Raw genomic sequence first — 22,353 nt, forward strand, 5'->3', positions numbered from 1 at the left:
AAACCATTGTTTATAAAATAATCATTTTTATATGTTTTATTTAAACTATTACATTGCATTTTGAATGGAGAGTATTTTGGTGTATCAGGGTTCCTATAGCTGTATTTTATATTGTGGGCCAAGTTACACTATTGAACCTTGAGTATAGGCTATTGACTTTATTTATATGGTCCATATATAATGTCTTCCAGTGTTTTATCTCAAATGATGAGGGACTTTTTGAAAAATGTTGCTGAATTGCAACCTGAATCCTCACCATCACAGTGATGCATTGGGTTCTGATGATCTTATAATGATGTAGTATAACTCCATGGTTATCTTGGCATCTTGAACAACCTTTAAACAAAAGAATGCCATTTAGTACAGCAGAGAGATCCTTTTACATTTTCTTGCAACAATAAATTGTCTTGGTGCCTCTGACCATCCCACAATTTGCATTTGCCTGACATGGAGCAGTTCCCCACATTCAGGGTTGGCACTGAATCTGGTTCATTCAAACAAACTGCATGAAGCAAGTCTGGATTGCACAAGAATGTCAAACATGTGCGTCAGCTCAATAGGAACTACATATTCAAAACAGACAGATTGTTTCTAATGATCATGTTACAGTGTGGATCCTGGCACAGCTCTTTTGTAACATCCAAGATGTTGACTTGAACATTATGTATTTAATGTAGTTCATTAGTTACTCAGTCTTTTAATGGTTTCTTCTTTTGTTAGTTATGGCTAACTTAAAATTAAATAAAATTGTTTTAGGTGTTCTTTATAGAGTACCTCAAAGATGACGTATTTCTTTTTGCCAACTCAAGATGGAACAGAGTTAGGGTTAGGCACTTCCGGTTCCTTTGCCCCAAAGTCAATGGTTATTTGGTAAATCGCCTGAAAAAAGGTCTACTGTTAACAAAATCGTTGAATATTTTAACATTTTAATTTATGAAATAAAACGCACCAGCTGTAACCCGTGATTTTTTTAAACCTTTACTGTGTCTCTAAAATGGCGATGGCGAACAACTTGCTTAAATCGACTTTGGCGGGGACGTTTAAAGATCTCACAAGTGATGCAACATGGACACAAATCTCTAAAAACTTTGATGTGGATTAATTTAGGGAGTAATTACTTACCAGGGAATACTTTTTTAAGAAAAGTTTATAAAAGTTGGTGGTGGTGGCGTTGATATCGATGGACCGTGGTGTAGTCTGTTTATGTTAGCATTTTACTTCAGGGGCCGGTTGAATAAACTGACTAGTCTTACAAGTAACGTTAAGTCACCAAATTTATTGGTTTTACTGAAATATGAAGATTTATTAGTTCTAACTAATTGCTAGTCTTTGAGAATAGCTTTTAAGACACAGCCTTAACTCAGCAGCTATGTTTATGCGTTAATGCGTTATGTATTAATTTGTAAAGATTATTTTGATAGACAAAACGTGCAAACGTCATGGACATTTGTTCATCACAGATCTTAATATTTGCGTTCTTCCATAAGTCTGGGAGAAATTCGTATAGGCTAACTTCCGGGTTGGGCTACAAAAAACGTAATCTCTGAGGGACCATGAATCCAGTATAAAAAGGTGGTATAGTATATAAATTATATTTCAGGGTTCGAATATGATTATAGAAAATTATGTTGTGTCAAAATTTTTAAGGAAAAAATATGTTTCTATGATTGATCACATCTCAGTGTGAGGGTCTCTACACAGCACCTTTGAGTGACTATAGTAAAACATATACACATTGTAACCGTCCTATAGTCACCCCTGTCAGTATGATAAACAACTAACTTTATTCATGAGGACGGTGTGTGACCGCTGTACACTTTTATCCCACACTCACCATCTGGATTGAAGCATCACTTAGTCAAGGTCACGCTTTGTGATCTGTGCTGGAATAAACACTGGAAATTGCTTTCTTACATGACAGAATCAGTGTTGGTTTAGGGTATTTGTGTCATGCAGGTTTTCTGTTTGGCATTTTATTTGCTTTCAAAGAAAGATCATGGATTATTGGTGCGAGTCAATATGGGACATACAAAGAGGTTTCTGGGACCATGACCTCATGCAAAGCTGAAAATCTTATGTGGAAATCAGGGCTAGTGCCCTCCAGTGGATACAAGAGGTATAAATATTGGGTAAAAATGTTACATTCATTTACATTTATGCATTTTGCCAGACGCTTTTATCAAAGCGACTGACATTGCATTATCCTATACATTTGTTTCTAAGTATATGCAATCCCCTGGGATCTGACCCAAGACCATGGCATTGTAAGCACAACATACTGTACAGCATTTACAAGACATAAATAACAGTAGTCTCACATGTTGTCACATGATGTTACTATTTGAGTTTAGTTTTTGTCTCAGGAATACAATTATGTTGATGCATTAGTCCAAGTTTGTGTAAAAATGAGTCTTAATTATTTCTTGTTAATTCATCACACGGGCAAAACGTAAGCACATTGCATTTTGGGATACAGAGTTCACCACAGTATTTTGTAATACCACAAATAAAGAAAAAATACAGATACAGTATTTAAAAAAGACACGCAATAGTGAGGTATAAAATAGTGTGGTAGTGTGCTATTCTGAAACACACTCATGATCCCAGTTCAAATTCTTCTCTCATTGACCACATTCACCAATCTGACTTTATAAAATTCTGCCCGTATAATTTACAGAATTAAGTTTTATTGTAATCGAAAACCAATGGTTTACATGTGATTATTTTTTGTACCATTTCTGAAAGCCAATGGAGCGAAATCGTGATGTAGTCAAAGGTCCCGAGAAGCCAGTACAAACACCATGAACAAGCACCAAGGACACCGCTTCGGGTGTTCTGTTGACTCTTAAAAGAAGTACAGCCAGCCAAAGAACACTCGCTGTGTTTAAACTGTTGAGTTTACTGAAGGTTTCTCTGGTGATGCAAGGAGGGATGCGCTGGTCCCCATATCTCCTCTCTCATAAAAAAATAACATGATGTTTAATAAGCTAATGGCTGAGCCACAAACTAAGCTATAAATCTCTAGAATAGGACCTTCCTTTGTCATCGCTTTGCATTGCTGTTGTGTTTGGACTTCAGGGTGTCACAGCTCGGTTTTCATGTAAAAGAGGGATTCAAGTACGTAAGTTTGGTTTAGAAAGCTAGAAGACCAGCTAGAAGCTGTTGGATCAGCAGATTATGCATGTTACACAATCCCATGCTTGTTAGTGTTATACATCTTTCATGCAGCACATCATATCAAAATTAGTTTTTAATGTGTAGAAAACATGGTTTGCTAGGATAAAATCTGAGATTAAAATGATAACAGCTAAATAAAAGACTTCCTTAACTGTCCTGTCAGCACTTTATGCTTTGGATTTAGAGTCGCCAGACAGTTACTAATCCTATTCTGGTTCCTATGAACCAAAATTGCACACCCTTGTGTAAAGTATCTAAACCCTATATTGTCTGCACTGAAGATGTGAAATATTTAGTGGTTGGCGCACATCAAGAAATCCGTCTTGCTCAGCCTTTTCAAACACACCAGACTTCTTTGCTGATGGTCACATCTACTTGTTGAACTCTACAACAAGGCCATTTCAAAGTGCCGTCATTCTAAAATTAAGCTACTTGTGTCCTTTATCGACACTTTTGGGAATTGGTTGAGGTAAACCAATGGGTACAAATAGAGTCAAGAATCTTGAGTTGAATGTGGTCTTAATGTAATGACTGAACGGTTAAGAGTGTTGCAGATTGGGTTAAACTATCACTTTTAGGGGACAACTAATTTGGGACCAACGGTTGGTTTACTGCAAATTAAGAATGATCAGAATGAATGTAAATGGGCTCGAATGGTGAAACTTGAAGACTGAATTCAATGTGTACATCTTTTATGTTAAAATCATTTAGAAAATGGAAGATTGTTTATCTTTCCACCTGCAGAAAGTGCCCACATTGTATTGCTTTAAGTCAAGGCGTTTCAATAGATTGTTTTGTGACAGGATTGAAATCATCATGATCTCACAGGGTTGATGTGAATACATTAGTAACCATTATCAAAGTTTAACCATGGCATCTCCCGAAAAATATTGTTAATAAACTTTGACTTGAATAAAATCCTGGCTTTACAGGACATTGCTTTAAGGAAACTGTTGTTTCACATAACTACTTAAGTTTCATAAAACACAGCAACAACAAAAAATGTTATATTGATAAAACATTATTCTTCCGACAAACAATTGCATAACGCACAATTAAGTGTTTGCTGAGTGCGTAGTACTACTAATGTATGTAAGACGGTCACATATGTATGTTTGGCCTCTTGGAATCGTTTTATGACATATAAAAATGTTTTTAAATGAAATATGATTCAACAATATAAAAGCGAATAAACTTTGTGCTTATAAACTATAGTATTCGCATTGTAATCGTCGCTTCTAAAATAGACAACGTGGTAAAAGATTAAAATCTCCTATAAAACTACATTAAACTAAAACTAATTTGAATTCATTCGTTGACGGCTTAAAATACGTTGCACAACTATATAACTCATCCACAAACATCACTCACATCGTTGTGTAACCGGAGGATTGCGATGATTTACGTGCTTTGCGTTTTCATTTTGACATCATTCGTCAGCGCGCGCGCCTCGAGCTGTTTCAACAACGTAACATCCATCCGTCCTCCTCCTCTTCACCTAGATCTCCTCCTCTATAAATGAGCTGAGCTGACTCCACACACTCAGTCCGAACCGAGTCTCCACTGCTCGTCCGGGAGCCCTGCCAAACAGACACAAATATTCGCACTTGTTTGACTTTGAAGGAAACTATTCCAGCTGAGAAGATCCAGCAGCTCCTGTAATCTCTGGAGTTAGCCACCTCTGAAAGAAGACGTCTCTATCTTGGTAAGGTTATACTGTGTTCCAGTCTCTTTATTAAAAAGTTTCCTAATCTACAAATATATTATTTGAATGCATTGCATTTAGATGAATTAAAGTTGGATGCATCTGTTTTTTTATTTGGGCTATAGTCCATTTACAGCAGTGAGCGGCATACAGAAAAAATGTATACATTATATGCACTTCAAGTCACTTCGGATAAGAGCATGCGCCGAATGCATGAATGTAAATGTGCAATATGATGTTCTGTCTTTATTAGATGAGGGCTTCATGTGATGTTGGCAAGACGTATGAAGTGGGAATGCATGCACATTGTGAGATGGTTTTGGACAGAAGTTTCTGAGGAATATTTAGCATTTTTTTACAATGCAACATGCGTTCACCTGCCAAGCTGCCATACAAACACAGTATTCGCAGCTTTGCTTGCAGCGTGTTGCACTGGTAAAGATACGGTGTGCAACATTGCCATTTAACTAATCTACTGGTAACATTTTGGCTCATGCTTATGTAGACCAGGTGCCCGGCTGGCATTTTCCTGGCTGTTTTACCTGGAATGACAGTATTGAATTCGGGAGAGGGATGAGATGTGAAGCAGAAAGAAAGAATGAGGAGAGATGCAGCTAGAACTAAAGCAATGCATGTGTTTACTCAGACTGGGTGTCAAAGCTCCACAGAGAGAGAGAGAGAGAGAGAGAGAGAGAGAGAGAGACTTCATGTGTTGTAGGTCCTTATATGTCCTTATAGCAGGATTATTCTGAGCCATATCATTCCACATCTTTGAGACATTGCCATATAATCTGTAGTAGGCTCTAAACAAATACTTGGACAGCATCATAAAATGACAGCAACAGTAAATTATTTTGCTCTTGTATTTAATTCTCAGATGGTCTCAGTTGAGTTGGGACTCAATTGTTAAAAGTTCACCCCAAAATGAAAATAATTTCCTCCTTTACTCACCTTGTTATTTCATACCTGTATGACTTTCTTTTTTCTGCGGAACACAAAAGAAGATATTTTGAAGAATGATGTTATCTTGCACTCATTTACTTGCATTGGTTTTGTGTCGATACAATAGAAGTGAATGTCTGGCAACAATGTTTGGTTACCAACTTTCTTCTCTTTTTCTGTGTTCTGCGGAAGAAAGTCATACAGGTTTGAAATGAAAATGATGACAGAATTTTCATTTTAGGGTGAACTATTCCTTTAGAGTCTGCATCTCCAGCCCCCTCTCTCCATGTAACCAATAAATTATTTTTTTATCCTATAATAAGTCGATTAAACGTTTGATAAACAAAATTCACTGTGTGGATCGAACAAAAGCCTGCTGGATATCCAACTATGACATCTAAAAGATCAGATCAGGCTTAATGCTCCTTTTGTTGAGTTTTATATGAAGATTTCGATGGGATTTTTCGGGAAAGGCTTTGATAAACTACATATTTTCATTTTCTCAGTAATGATGGAGTCTTTGGTGACAAACATGAAATATTTGATGTAGAGCACTGTAAGAAATGAGATATTAAACCAATGTATAATTTTTTGGTATATTTACCTCAATACTTTAATTTAAAAATGTATGCATGCAAGCGAATGCAAAATATTTTATTTTCCTCTTGGGGTTGAGAAGAGACATGGGTTTGATATGCCAAAAATGAATCAATTTAAAGGAACAGTTTACCCCAAAATGTAAATTTTGTCTTCGTTTACTTACCTTCCAGTTGTTCCAAATCTGTATAAATGTCTTTGTTCTGATGAACACAGAGAAAGATTTGAAAGATTAATTTATGATATCTTTGTTCTGTTGAACACAAAAGAAGATATTTTGAAGAATGTAGGAAAGGAACCCGTTCTGGGGCACTTTTGACAACCATTGTCAATTTTCCTACTATGGTAGTCAATGATGGACAAGAACTGTTTATTTACAAACATTCATCCAAATATCTTTCTCTGTGTTCAGCCAAACAAAGATAGAACTTTCATTTTTGAGTGAACTGTGCCTTTAATAAAGAAGCTACTGTATTACATTTTTGCGTTTTCTATATGCTTTCATCCAAAGTGACTTACAGTTTATTAAGTCTATACTTTATGAGTTCGAACCCCTGACATTAGACTTCAGGAACACTAAAAACATCCAAACTAGTCTCCATAAGACTTTTCCTATTTTTGTTTCTTGCCTTCTGTTTGTGTTGAGCTATTTTTGGTGTATGTAAAGTCAACATTGATACTTACAAATTAAATGTCTTTTCAAAGCAATCAAAGTATTTATTTCTGTGACAACAAACACATGTGTTTACTATCCGGCATATGCTAATACAACTCTTCCAACACTTATGCTCATGGAAACCATATTTCCTTCCAGATTTTTCAGAACAGAGGCCTGAAGACACACTCTCACAAGGCTGTCCACTGTAGTCCGTCTCTGAACCTGTCCTCATCGCTGTTGCCATGCATAAATTCGTTCCACTTGCATTGCTATTCCTGAGTGCCAGGTTGGCAACTTCTCTCTTCCTGCCCGAGTCCCCGGAGCTGAGGCGATTAATGCAACGTTACCAGGATGAGTCCAACGGCACAAATGCAGATGCACATTCACGCATCCGCAGAGCCATCCCGTGGTCCGATCGCGAGGAGATTTTGCAGCTACACAATAAGCTGAGGGGTGAAGTGTACCCCACTGCATCAAACATGGAGTACATGGTAAGAACACGTTTTGACTCTCTTTGCCCCTATAAAAACCTTACTACTTGTTGAACAAATATGTACCCAATACAAAGATTCACCTTCATGTCATTCAAAACCTGTATATGACTCCGTATTGTGTGGATCACAATAGAAGATATTTTGAGAAATGTCTCTGTGGTTTTGGTATCCATACAATGGACGTCAATGGGGGGTATCTGTCTGCAGCAGAAAGATATAGTCATAAAAGTTTTGAATAATGTGAGGTTGATTAAACGATGGATGAATTTCAGTCTTTGGGTGAAATATCCCTTGAATCTAGTTGCTAATGTACATAAAAGTCTTAAATCTGGTTGAACAGAGGTGTTTATTTATGGGTCTAGCCTTCCGAACAAGCAATGCTTTTACATCGACCTCACACAAAACCTGAGCTTTAATCTGCAAACTTAATGACACTAATTTATACAAATTGCATTTTGTGTTAGCTGCGATCATCGTTTTTCTGCCGCAGTAAATATCTTAATGTTGTTTAATTGCCATCTCTTACTGCTTTTATGGAAAGAAATGTGTTTATTTTACAAGTGTAGTCCTGTTTGGAAATGATGAACTCATTGGGTGTGAGAGGGGGAGGGAGGAGAGTCGTGACGTGCACCTAGCGTAGTGAGATGCCTGTTTAATGTGGAGACAATTTTACTGACACTTAGATGCCTGCTGATACAGGTAGAGAACAGCGTCAGAGATTAGTGTTTTACTGTTTGTATAGACATATTTGAGCATAAATGTCCTTGATAGTCAAGCTGCTTTTAAAGATGCTGTGTATCGTTATGTTTTTATTACCTTAGAATGAGTCATTTCTATTTACATACACCGCGGGACCCCTTACATGGAGATCACCATGTTGTTTCTACAGTAGCCTTAAACGGACAAACTTCTGCGCAGAGCGCGTTTCATAAATACCTTATCTCTTTCCGCAAAAAAGTGAAAACGTGACGACATCTTAGTCCTGTGTCAGCCACCGTAGTGCTTTTGAAAGGGAGTGGTGGAGTGAGCCGTTAGTTGCAATTCACAATCTCACCGCTAGATGCTGGTAAATTTCATACGCTGGACCATTAAGACTTAAAGAGTCTCCAGCTTAGACCGTGATTTTTCACGTTGCATTTTCAAAGATGCACAGAGAAAAGGAAAGATACATATTGGAAAGATACATAGAGCAGTCTGGTTAATGTTGTTGAGTTGGTGCCTTTGAGAATTTCTGAAGTCTTTGCCAGGCATCAATGAACAAGTAAAGGTTTGAGAAATTAATCAAGGTTGTAGTATGTGTAAGCGCTTGTACCCATCATGCAGTTGGAAATTTACTGAGAGCTCCATGGAGGTGAAAACTAGTGTTCTGTGGAGTGAATGAGTGTGTGAATGGACTTCTCCCTCCCGTTAGGTGGGGAAATAGGCTGGGGAAATTTGTTTCATTTAACCCTGATTGCCGGGGATTTACAATGGATGCCAGCCAAGCTCTGAGGTGCGTGCCTGAAGCCAATGTTTTAGTTGTATTGGGCCTCATTCCCAGTACCCGAGAGCAAGGGGAAGGCTTAAGGAATGACTCTGGAATTTACAATCAGCATTTCCAGATTTTGTAAAAGTATCAACGCAAATGTTTGAAAATGTTAAACCTGGAGTGCGATGTTGGTCTGAGCGTGATATTGATGTTTTTGCTTGTATGACCAGGTATGGGATGATGAATTGGAGAAGTCAGCAACTTATTGGGCGGAACAGTGCCAATGGGAACATGGGCCCCAAGATCTTCTTATGTCCATTGGGCAGAATCTGGCAGTACACTGGGGCAGGTACACTTTGAATCCACACACACATTTTCCACACAAAGACAGAGGTTTCCCAAAGTCATTGATACCTATGGAAAACCAAAAAAAAAATACATTTACAGTTTTGAAACATAACAAAAAATGCTATATCTCATTTGTTTGCAAGTAAAATGGTACCATACCCCAATTCACGATGCTGAATCTATAATAACAAAAATGGAAAATGTTCATTTGAACTTCAGCACATGTAAAGTAACTTTTATGTTTTAAACAGAGAGGCAAATGTTGTGTATTGCAGCTTTAATGCAATATTTGAATGTATTGAGAATGTACATTTTTGTGAGGACCCTTAACGCTTAACTAAGACATTTTGCTAAAAGATGTATCTTAAAAACACTGTAATGTGTGAAAACATCTGCCAAAATGTATGTGCATAAATAATCTGCTAAACACTGAGGAAAACAATTTTTGAACTAATACTCAAAATCTTATGATTCTGTTTCTAATAGGTACCGCTCACCTGCTTACCACGTGCAGGCCTGGTATGATGAAGTGAAGGACTACACATACCCTTACCAGCATGAGTGCGACCCCCGGTGCCCCGAGCGCTGCACTGGACCCATGTGCACACATTACACCCAGGTGGGTGAGAGACTCCAGTTGTACAGACAATTTATGAACGATTATCCCTGTTGGAGTAAATCATGCTTTATTGTACACCATTCTTGACTTTGTCATGAAAAAACATTGCGTGCAAAGGTGTTCACATGTCAGCTTACTGTACCAGCCGTGTTTAACAAGTAGCACGTGTGACCTGCGGGTACACCTTAAAAAGCACCCTTAAAATGTAGCATGTGGAATGCAGACCTGACCACTGGTGTTCATTAGCATTGCATGCGGGCTCAACCAGAGCATGTATGCGTGTTTTATACACAGGGCCCTAAAATGTATTTTCCACTTTTGGAGCTCTTAAAAAGTACATCTTTCGAAAACAGTAGAAACAACTGTGAATTTACTGTCCTTAATTACTTTCTCGTTTCGTCACGATCGTGGAAGGGGAACCCAAGACTTAAACTTTATTCACATAAAACAAAACACAGGGGGAAACAAAAACCTATGAGGGGGTAGAACAATATAAACTTGACTCGTATAACTCGAATAAACAGACTTAACTAGACAAAATTTGACACAAAACTGTGACCGGACTAGGATTATAGCCTATTGCCTATTGAATTCGAAATTTCTGCATGTTAAAAAATAAATATGACCTTACATTTTGTCAATCACATCTACACACTGCCTCCGATATTTTCGCCCATCATAAAAAAATTCGGACTCGGTTTGGATGCCATGTCTCTCTCTACACTTAACACGTGGGTCTGTCTTGATCCTGCCACAAGACTAAGGAAATCATGACCAAGAGAGGCAGAATCATGACACATTTAGTGGAACATTTCCATAGCATCATTTGTTAAGAGGTCAATTGTGTAATTTTTTGGAAGATCTATTGACAGAAATGCAATATAATAAACATAAATTTGTCTTTGGAGATGCATAAAGACCTTTCATGATGAATGTTTTTATTACCGAAGAATGGGCTATTTCTGTCTACGGACAAACTGCTCTAGAGAGCGCGTTTCGTAAATACGTGATCTCCTTCAGCGAAGTAATCGAAAACGTGACAAGATCTTAGTCCTGTTTCAGCCTCCGTAGTGCTTCGAAAGTGAGGGGTGGAGAGAGCAGTTGGTTGAAATTTGCAACTCACCACTAGATGCTGCTGAATGTCATACACTGTACCTTTAAAATAACCTTTTGATTTGGTATTTTGTTATCTAATGCAATGAAATACATTTATAAATTAATTATTCAGATACTTAAGGAGGCCAAATACTTTTTCGGGCCACGATTTTATCCGACACTGTTTTAGTGGCATCTTCTGCCCATTTTTCTAGTAATGTGGAAACTATGAAAACAATCATAGTTGCCATATCAAACAGATGGATAAAGAAAAGCGTAAGAAAGGGACACCAACCGGTCAAAGAGAAACAATAACAGAAGACAAACAAGTATGAGAGAAAAATCTTAACAGATATAGAGAAAGGCTGAGCACTGGTCTCTCGTCCTCCCTATGTTTTATCGCTCAGATGAGTTTGTAAAAACACACGTTGGGCCTGCTCACTGGCCTTTTGAATGCAGGTCGCAGTCTTCGGGAACCCTTCCCAGAGTCCTGGATCATTTTCCTGTTTGACCCAAATTCCTTTGAACACGCAGAACTCAGAGGTGCAGGGCCACCAATATTCCCTGGTTATTTCACCAGGGTGATTCACTCAAGTGCATTGCGAAGATCCCTCAGGTGATCTACTTGAATTTTAACCCTAGTGTTGCGTCCAGTTTGCCGGGAGAGTAAGATATATCGAAGCGGATTACTTTGCTGAATCACTGTCCTGTGGACGACACTGCCTGTGGCATTTTGCCTCGGCACAGGAAGCACATTCCTGAGAGAGTATTTGAGCGCAGAAGGGAAATAGAGGCTCTGCCCTGCGCTCTACAGGACTGGATGCAAACCCACCGTATGTATAAAAAAAAGCCTGAATAAGCACTTCCATTTCATTTCGCAGTCAAACGGTTTGGCCCGCGCAGACGGTCGCACCCGGTGAACCCAATTGTGGGGGAAGGTTTCGCAACGACTGCGTGCAGGAATTACTTTGTTTGTGTGGATATGAGTGGATGAAACGCACACGTTTTTCAGGAAACTACCCCGGTCACACTTGAGGTGCTTCTCCCTCCGCCCTACGGGGCAGAATGAAAGAGAACAGTCTTTATTTACTGCCCCCGTGGTCCCATAAATCTACCGCCGCTGCCCCAGCGTGAAGATCACTTCCTGTTGGGCAACACTTCCTCCTCAGAGGGCAGTCAGTGGGCATTAAAGTCTCTTAGACTTTCACCTACAGCAATGAGATTGAAGTGTTTATGTATACGAAAGAAATAGAAGTTTGTTTTGTTGGGTGTGTGCAATGATATTAGTGATGCACCTCATTAATAATAATGAATGTATTTTTTTTCCAGCTGGTCTGGGCCACAACCAATCGAGTGGGCTGCGCTGTACACATGTGCCCACGTATGAACGTATGGGGGGAGACCTGGGAAAATGCCATCTATCTTGTTTGCAACTACTCACCCAAGTAAGACAATTAACTCTTTGTGTTGACTATTCTGTATAGTTCACAAAAAAAAATTTGTAATCATTTATTCAGCCTCATGTCGTTCAATACGTGTTTATGACTCTTTATTATGTGGAAAACAAAATAAGATCTTTTTAGATATGTTTTGTGTCTATACAATGGAAATCAATGGTCCCTAGTAAAAAACAATTCATTTCAAATGCATTTATTTCATACTAAGTATGTTAAAATGTGTTAACAGATTTAATGACATGACTTACTGATAAAAAATTATAATAAAACTTTATTTGGGGCAATATTTATACACAATAAACTTTCCTTCATATTAAGCCTCTATTTAAATTAAAACTTCAGTTTTTATGATTTTTTTATAAAAATCAATCTTTCATTGCAAGATATTTGAAGTGTACCTGAAGCATACTTGCAATAGTTCAACTTAAGCACAATCAATTACACTTAAATTTATCTTAAGTTGAACTTCAGCACTGTTTCTGGACAATTAAAGTATATTAAGTACAAAATTAGTTGTTCCAATGTAGCAGACTATAAGTATACCAATTTAGTATACCACAAATACAATCGCAGTGTATTTTCATTAAGTACATAAGATGTATGTGCAGTTTACTTAGCCATGAAATAACTGTATTTAAAATACATTTTAGTATATTTATTTTTCACTAGGGGTGTCCCGTGTTATTTGGTTACCAACATTATTCATAATATTTTTTTTTTCTTCAGAAGAAATCCATACAGGTTTGATGAGGGTAAATAAATGCTGAAACTTTAAGATTTTTTTTTTCCGGGTGAAATATCCCATTTTAACCAGTTGCTGTGGAACTTAATATTTTGAAATTGAAGCCGGTATCCCAAAACACTGAGGCTCTGAAGTTTTGTTTTACTAGAACAATTAAACGAACAATTTAGAAAAAGAAAGCACGGACACAATTTGCTGTGATGATGATGAATGATTTAATTTGGCAATCATGGCTTGTTTACTTAAATCAGTCTTGAAAGTGTGTGAAGAGCATTTGAGTGATGGGAGAGTAGAGTATTTTGAAGCATTGCAGTAATTTCCAAAGTCACGTTGAACCCGTTCCCTCTTCTAGGGGAAATTGGATCGGGGAAGCCCCATACCAACATGGCCGTCCTTGCTCTCAATGCCCACCAAGTTATGGAGGAGTCTGCAGGAACAATCTCTGTTATAAGGGTGAGGATTGATAAAGGTAATTTAACAACACAATTAATTAAATTCTTTGTTTAATTCATAAGTTTTGTTTTATGTTTAGGAGACTCTGAACGTCAGGAGACTCGAGATATGAATGAGGTGGAGAAGCCCCAGGAGCCACTACAGCCTCAAATTGAACAACAATCCAAACCTAAGAGACCTGTAAACTCCAAACTCTCCCCACCCAAGTCTACAAGCACCACCTATCTAGGTGAGTGACAACCTTTCAATTCAGATCACAATGTTCATAGGATGTATAATTTTCACTACTATATTGAAAATAATTGTCCGTTAGATGAACGCAGAAAGATGACTGAATTGGTAACAAAGCAATCAAATATACATTATTTCATTACAGTATGTGTGTTTTAGGGCTGTCAACCGATTAATCGCGATTAATCGCATCCAGATTAAAAGTTTGTGTTTGCATAATATTGGTGTGTATACTGTGCATATTAGTTTTGTATTCATAAACACATGCAGATACATGCATATTATGCTTAAGAAAAATATCAAATATAAAAATAATAAAAGTTAATATATAATTGTAATTATTGGTAAATATAAATAAATACATTTTAACATTTCCTACATGTATATACATGTATGTTGTGGTGTTCATAAATATAAAATGATTATGCACGGTACACACACATATATTATGTAAACACAACTTTTATTCTGGATATGATTAATCGACAGCCTTGCAATGGCAATTGAGCTACAAGAACACTTTTAGGCGATTCTACATATTTTTTGTCATTTATTTTTCAATTTAATGTTTTTTATTTTGTTATTATTATTTCTTATTATTTTCTTACCAATAAAGAACAATCAAATTTCAAAGATTAATACTTCTTGTTACTGTCCTTGCAGCGAAAAATATAAAGTGTGAGACAAAAATGAGGGACAAATGTAAAGGAGCAACCTGTAACAGGTCAGTAAAAAAGGAATTTGTTGTTTTCATTAAAGATTTGAAGACATAACTTAAAGACATTTACATCATATCATTTTTTCTTTTATAGGTACAACTGCCCGGCCAACTGCATGGACAGCAGAGGAAAAGTGTGGGGCACACTTTACTATGATGTAGTACGTATACACCTTAGACCTATTCTAATCTTTCATAACCTCCTTATATAAATGTATGTTAATCGCTGACGTTTTTTTGTAGCAATCAAGTATTTGTCGTGCTGCTATTCATCATGGTGTAATTGACAATAATGGAGGCCTCGTGGACACCACAAGAAAAGATAACATGCCATTCTTCGTAAAAGCAACCAAAAATGGCATTGAGTCCCTGAGGTCAGCTGAATATTGTGATTCCATTATCATTGTAGTTCTGACTGTCTATCATTTCAGTTGTTCACCCTTATCTGTGTGCTTGTTTAGTAAATATAAACCTGGAAATGGATTCATGGTGTCCAAAGTGGAAGGTAAGCGAAATCATAAAACATATTGGTCTTGATTATGTTGATCTTTATCACATGCAAATTAAGAATTTCTTTGCAAAAACAAATAACTGCGGATTGTGAAAAAGTAAAAAATTCTTGTTGTGCATTCCAGGTCATATCAATCAAACTGCAGTTCGGTTGTTTTGATTAAGCAATAAAAACTCAAAAAACACAGCTGACTATAACAATAAAAACACGATAACTTAATAAAAAACATCATTTTTGAAAATCTAAAAATATGGAGTTATTTGTTTTTGCACATAAACTCTTGAAGTCTACCCCTTGTCCTGATGAAAGTTTTCAAAAAATAATGTCTAGATAAATAATGATTCAGCATCATTTTGAAAATGTTTCACCACTCATACACTGGACACGAGTCATTCAACCAAGCACTTTAGAAGCTGACCAATGGTTTATTTGCCCTCCTTAGAGCAATCCATAGACTGCTACACGACAGTGGCTGAGATTTGTTCCTTCAAGACGTCCTCCTTCTATTGTCCAAGGTACAAATCAATCCCTTTAAATACTTAGTTTCTTCAACCAAGTCTTCATACTAACAAAGTTCTGCCTCTCTTCAGAGTTTCCTGCCCTGCGAACTGCATAAATGAACCTTCATACTGGGCTCCAGTGGTCGGCACAAACATCTACGCTGATGTGAGTATAAGCCATATACTCTAATTAGCTGATCAATGTGTGTTTTATTAAGTTTGGGGATGATGGACTTCCAGACACAGTGTTGAACACCCCTGGGCAAGAAAAGTTCTCCCATCCAGATAATGTCCAAGCTCAACCCTGCTTAGCTTCAATGGGACTGTGAGAAAGAACTGCAGAATTTAAGTCTCTGTGAGCAACTTCAAGAGCTGAGAGACAGGAAATGAGGGAGAACAGACCATTGCAGTCAAGCACTTGCGAGTGCTAAAGTGAGCATGTTGCTCTTGCGGTAAGGGTCAACCGCGAGATTTGTCTGTGCAAGTTGTAGAGGAGATGGACATTGTCTACACTAATTTCTCTGCTAGTGTGTAAACTGACCGCAGAACAGCAGATGTGTACGTCGAGTTCAATTGCATTGCCTCATGCATACTTGAGGTCAGGGGTTGGCCTCAGAGACTACTTAACTGTTTAGGGAACAGTTAAGAGAGATGAAGTTTAATTCAGATAGCCTTGATTCTAATTGGTTCACATACGATTCATGTACAGTCAGTTGATTATTGTCAGCAATAATACCTGAGAATCTTATGTCTAAAGGTGTGTGCAGAACGGGCCGATTATTCAGTTGTCTGAATTTGTAGCCTTTTGGTCCTCTTGTCTTGTTTCGACTGAGTACCTGCACAGCTGGCTTCAGATCAGAGCGCTTATTAACTCTCAATATTCTGGGGTTTATATTTAGTATTTATAAAGGTAGCCTTTGTTTAAAGGTTTGCTTATAATAACGGAACTGGATGAGCGGCACCCAGGCGTGTGCTATGAGCTGTGGGGTTTCATTACTGTCGGTCCAGGTGAGGGACCGCAGGGGGGACCCGGGTTAAGACTCCAGTTAGAGATGGAGGGAGACTTGGATTGTGTTATGTACTAAGAGAAGCAAAAAATGTAGCCCTTGTCAGCAATAAAAGCATAGAAAGTGCGTGTGTGCCCATGACATGGTCATGAACGCTAAGGTCGTCTGAAGAAAGAATTCAGGCCAACGTGCCTTTTCTGGAGCTCTTGAGCTTTGGCCTTCTCTTGTGTGTACTGCAGACTAAGAAGTGATGTCATTTGTCTGGGCTGCTTTAGACTGTTTATATATCAGTGGTGCTTGCTAAGACGTTGTTTCTAAGTTCGGGATTTAAACAAACCTTGACTTTTAAATAGAGATGCACCGATACAAAATTTCTCCACCGATACCGATCACACAGTGTAACAAGCTTTACTTTCGCCCGACCTTTTTAAAGTGATTGTACAATTCTGTGGTGCTAATTATTGTGGTCATATTTATTTTCATGTAGCATCAATGTTTTAGTGTATATTTAGCTCAAGTCAATTTTAAACTTATATAATTGATTACGATATATCGGCATACGGCGGATAAACAAAAACTGTAACATTTTTCACATATTTAAAAAAATATTTCCAATTGTCACTGTCAGAAAATTCTAGAACTTTCTGTTGCAAAAGATGTTGGTATGAAGCCATGATGGGATTTTGTAACATTACATATAATTTGTTACATTATGTTATTCAGAGGGATATCTGCTGATACCGATTCCAAAGATTAAATTCATATTTTGTAACTTTCTGAATGTTATTAATTCATGTAATGAATTAATATTGAACATCAGACTGGTGATGTTTTTTAACATTTTTTATATAAAGAGCACAAAGTCATTTTATTTTCCTGTCCTCTTTTGATTGACAGGATAAATCGACCCTGATAATGGGCTGTATTTAAACTATCGGCCTATAACTGATGATGTGCTTTTATCGACAAATACCGGTTATTTGTCGATCTTATGATGCATCTCTACTTTTATGTATCTCTACTTTTTACTTAGTAACCACTCAATACTTCTGTTCAAAGGAACATTCATCAGTTTTTGTAAATCTGTGGTGGGTTTTGTTTTGCTTTGCATCCAAATGCACAATCTATATATCTGTGTCATTTGGTGGTACATGACCGAATAAAACCTCTAGCATGAAGATCAGTCGAATGTAGGCCAATGTAATAGAAGTGCACATGAATGCCTCTTTCTAAGAACTTAAAGGGAAGAATGTCGACTAAAGAATACCTTTTTGATTCCTGGTGTCCAGGGTTCCAGTATCTGTCGAACAGCTATCCACGCCGGAGTGATCAAAGCTAGTGGGGGCTATGTAGATGTCCTGGCTCTGGATAAGAGGAAAAGTTACACTGGGACTATGAAGAACGGCATACAATCTGAGAGGTACACGTCCTCAATCTCTATGATTCACCTTTGCTCTTCCTTCCTTAGCTTTCCTTCAATAACCCAGATTCGAAAATGACCATGATTGAACTCTACGACAGCCAAATCTGTCCGTGGCACGTCAGCGGTTGATGAGTGATGGTGTGGTTTCTCATTGAGGGTGGACCACACAGGGACTCTTTGCTTACTCTAGACCAGCACTTCAATGCTGCGTGCAAACTGCTTATATAGACGAAATTCGCTCCAGTGTAATGAAATCTTACGCTTGAATTAAAAACCATCCTCAACTAAATTGATCACTGGCTTTTATCAAGTTGCCGGCCTTGACTGCTCAATGGGCGAATCTTAGAAAAGTCATTAACAAAGGGCTTAAAGAGATTTTCTCATGCTAGTCACACAATGGGGGAATGGGGGTGTTTAGTTGTGTTAACTTTTCTGTATTAACAGGATTTGCTTTATTTTACCAATGGATGGAAAAGTTGTGAGTAACTGACTTAGCGGTTCAATGCAAGGGTAATTATGGCACAACTGAAGCCAACGGAAGCAGTTTTATTCCAATATGTCCCCATACACCACCACCTGAAGGCCGGTCTGATTCAGAATAAATAGAGAAAACGTCCAGGCCAAAAAAAGTGGTCAAACATCGTGGAAGGAATAAGTCGAATGGAATGAAAACATGAAATAATGAGTTGGTTTTAATGTCTGTTTCCAGAACTGCTCTGAATAAAATAATGTTTTAGGTTGTTTGGAGCGTTTCTACACATTTTTTGATTTATCAAGATAATTCGACACTTTACCTTTCTAAACCAGTCACAACAGCATTAAAATTTTACAATTAACAGTCTTTACTTGGAGTTTAATAAGTTATTGCAAAAAAAGTAGTCTCCGAAAGGCGCCTATGATGGACAACATTAAAGGCGATTTTTTTAATATATATATATTTTTTTATCCTCAGATTCCATATTTTTAATTAGTTGTATCTCGGCCAACTTGGTTCTATACCAACAAACCATACATCAATGGAAAGCTTACCTATTCAGCTTTCAGATAATGTATTAATCTCAATTTCAAAAGTTGACTCGTTTTGTGGTCCACGGTCCCAATTATAAAATAAGTTAATAAATAAGTAGTATTTATCATTATAATTCAAAGGCTTGTAAGCTTACTTAGCAGCAGAAGTATTTCTGTTAGAGAGGCCTTTTAGCTGCACTGACACATTGCAAATTCCTATTGTTTCTTTCTTTGATGTTTTTTTTGTTAAATTTTGATTTTATTATTATTATAATCTATTTTGTCTCTGTCTTTTTAGTAAAACCAATACAGAAGGTGGTTCGTTCCGTGTCTTCGCTGTTAGAGAGTGAGTCTCTCATCCATTTCTGGAAAAGCAAAAGCACTCCTGATGGCTCTCAAAAAGCAGAATGTGTCAATGCGGAACGCAACCTCTCATAAAGAGACACTTACTGTACATATGACCAAATGACCAGTTAAAATTTCCTTTCTTCCTATTGGTCTATTCAGAGCGTTTCCAAAAGTTTGATCTGTTTGTGTGTAATATTTTTTGATGCAGTGGGGTAGAGATGATGTAACAGCGGTGCTGGTTTAATCATCGTTTCAGTCCGTTTATATTTTAAATAATATCTTATTCAGATTTGATAATAAAATGAATGCAAATTTCTCATGTCTATTCAAAGAATTGATAATGATAACACTGTTTAATCTGTAAATAGATTTGTTTAATGTCTCTTTGCTTTCATGTTAATGTTTTGGTTCTTTTTTTCGTAAAGGTGGTAGTTGAATGTGATGTGGCAAGTAGGTGGGATATGTTGAATCTGCAGCAGGCAGACAGATTCTATGCAGAGTAATGGAAAAGGGAAGGAGGCAGACCTCCAAAGTAAAGAGATCTTTCCTTTATAATGCACGTGAGCCGTCCAAATTCAACAATGCTCAGACATTATAGTTAAGGTGCAAAAACATTGCAACAATGTTCAGTCCCGGCAGATTCTGGAGGGACTGGGTTCAAGTTTAGACTCATCTGTCATTACGACACCTACATTTTTTAGTTATTTATTTTATGCCTTTTAACCCCTTTTTTGCAACTACAAATTCTGTGGAACAGAATCAAATATTTATGAATGTGACACGAAATGTGCCCAATTGAAATGAACCGTCTTTTAATGTGTAACATGTTCCTGTTTGGTTAAATGCTGTATAGAAACCCCATTTATGTATCATTTCCTTTCTTGTTTTAACCACTTTTATTCTGGAAAGTAATAGAAAGGTACTTAAGCTAAAAGCAGGAACAGAAACTCATTGGCGAGATAAGGGCCTGCTAGAAAGAAAAAAACTTTTTTAGACTAGGATTTAGCACAATGTAGTTTTTGTGTGACCCTTTTGAAGGCCTCCATCTTGCTGCTTTTATTCTTCATTTTGCCTTTTGACCTGTTTTTATAATCCATTAAATTGGTTACCTCAGTCCTTTTGCAGCATTACATTTGAGTAATATTGTGTTTAGGGAAATGTTTGTGCTCCTTTTGAAAATGGAATTTGTAAATATTCTGTTTTGCTTTTTGTTTCAAGTCAGTGTTTTTAAAGGATGAATGTGAACGGTACTTGCTTTTTTAAACTAGAAAATTGTTTTTGCACAAGAATATAAAAATGTATAATTTTAAAATGATTTCTGACTTTCGCTTCATGTAAAAATATATTTATTTGGGCCAATGAGTTTTATACTGCCTAATAAAAAGAAAATCTTCAATGTCGTTCTTCAATTAATCCAAATGACCACGTGAAGTGGGAAATTTATCAACAAAAATATCAAAACTCTCATAGACCACCCAAACACTCATGTCAACTCTTCATGCACCACAGAAACATTATATTATATATTATACATGTACATAGTATTATACAGATCTCAGGTTGACAGCAGGTCAGGATCGCTGGGGTATGATGTAATATGTTATGAAATGGATTCTTGGCACAGATACAAACACCTGAAATCAAGACATTTGTTGGAAGAAAGATACACTTTAAAGAACCTTGTCCAAATCCAAACCAAACTGTTCTTAGAAGGAATGAATGTTTGTTTCCTTGCCAGACCATATCCTCAGTCTTTGAGTATGGATCATACTGAGATGTATATTCATGCTCAAACCCACAATGTTTGCTCAACGTGTGTCCAATACTGATGTCTACTGATGTCTTTGCATATCAAATCTGTCCATTAATCATTTTTCCTGATCAGGACCGGAAGGATCGCTTTAGGTGTACTGCACACTCGACCTGACTTTGCCAAGTGGTGGATGTCCTCAGGTCAACATATTTTCTAGACCTAAGGACAACATTTTTATAAATAGAACCTAAACCCACACCAAACCCCAACCATGACTTACCCCTAAAATCACAGTGAAATGATAAGTGAAAAACAATTGTCTAGAAGCACCTAATCCTGGTTGGAAAATTAAACTTAAAATAAACTGTAAACTTATTTCTGAAATCTGATCGGTTGATTTAAATGTTGTCCCAGGGTCAACATGATGTGGTCCTAAGGATATCAACCACTTGGCAAAAACATGAGAGCCGTAATGTAACAGTAACTAAACACTGACCAGAAGCTCTTTTATTTTTACAACTTACTGCTTACGCACACAGACCTGTGTTTACTGAACAGCTGTTCTGAAATGGTTTAAGATTTCCTGTAAAAGACACGCGCTCATGAGAGATTACATGTTCTTGTTTTAGTGTAGATCAGATCTGGTGAAATCTGACCTTCCAGGACCAAATCTGACTAGTCCAGGCTTCGTATGTGATTGTGACTGTTCCGTTCAGCTAATATGCAGGACGTAAGTTCATTGACATCCTTTGATGGTTGAGTTTATACCAGTATGACTTCACCATAGAAATCAGCATCAAGGCTTTAAGGACTTTGCCAAGGGAAAGATGACATGTAGTGTCAACAATATTTCAATTAACTAAGAGATTCAGTACCTAGAAGTTGACAGCCAATGTGGTGTTTACACTTAGAAGCACGGTTAGGCATTTCTACACCATTGCTATCCATCTATCATTTCTCTCTCATTTTAGGGATAGGTTTGGTTTGGTAAGGGGCTGTTTTTTTACAGGAATCCAGAATCAGAATCAGAACATCTCTCGCTTGGCAAAAAAGTCGCTTTGGATAAAAGTGTTTCCATTTCTGTTCAAAGAGATGAAGT

The 22,353-nt window shown here is 37.3% G+C and overlaps 1 protein-coding gene across 1 annotated transcript; it reads left to right on the top strand.

Moving 5' to 3' along the window:
• Positions 1–4,705: 4,705 nt before the first annotated feature.
• crispld2 (cysteine-rich secretory protein LCCL domain containing 2) lies at positions 4,706–20,897 on the top strand. Its single transcript, XM_056757639.1, has 15 exons — positions 4,706–4,882; positions 7,236–7,570; positions 9,272–9,390; positions 9,876–10,008; positions 12,433–12,548; positions 13,655–13,755; positions 13,835–13,984; positions 14,650–14,710; positions 14,799–14,865; positions 14,948–15,078; positions 15,166–15,209; positions 15,658–15,730; positions 15,806–15,881; positions 18,012–18,142; positions 19,452–20,897. Exons 2-15 carry the CDS (start codon positions 7,322–7,324, stop codon positions 19,501–19,503), a joined length of 1,503 nt encoding a protein of 500 aa, XP_056613617.1. The 5' UTR covers positions 4,706–4,882; positions 7,236–7,321; the 3' UTR covers positions 19,504–20,897.
• The last annotated feature ends 1,456 nt before the right edge of the window (positions 20,898–22,353 follow it).

The sequence above is a fragment of the Triplophysa dalaica genome, chromosome 1 (genome assembly GCF_015846415.1).
Source record: "Triplophysa dalaica isolate WHDGS20190420 chromosome 1, ASM1584641v1, whole genome shotgun sequence".
NCBI lineage: Eukaryota > Metazoa > Chordata > Actinopteri > Cypriniformes > Nemacheilidae > Triplophysa > Triplophysa dalaica.

What these genes read in the sequence shown, in the direction of transcription:
- crispld2 (XM_056757639.1), top strand. Translation starts at nt 7,322, where the DNA reads ATGCATAAATTCGTTCCACTTGCATTGCTATTCCTGAGTGCCAGGTTG. An exon ending in GAACAATCTCTGTTATAAGG is followed by an intron (nt 13,756 to 13,834) that starts GTGAGGATTGAT and finishes TTTTATGTTTAG; the next exon opens with GAGACTCTGAACGTCAGGAG. An exon ending in AACGGCATACAATCTGAGAG is followed by an intron (nt 18,143 to 19,451) that starts GTACACGTCCTC and finishes CTGTCTTTTTAG; the next exon opens with TAAAACCAATACAGAAGGTG.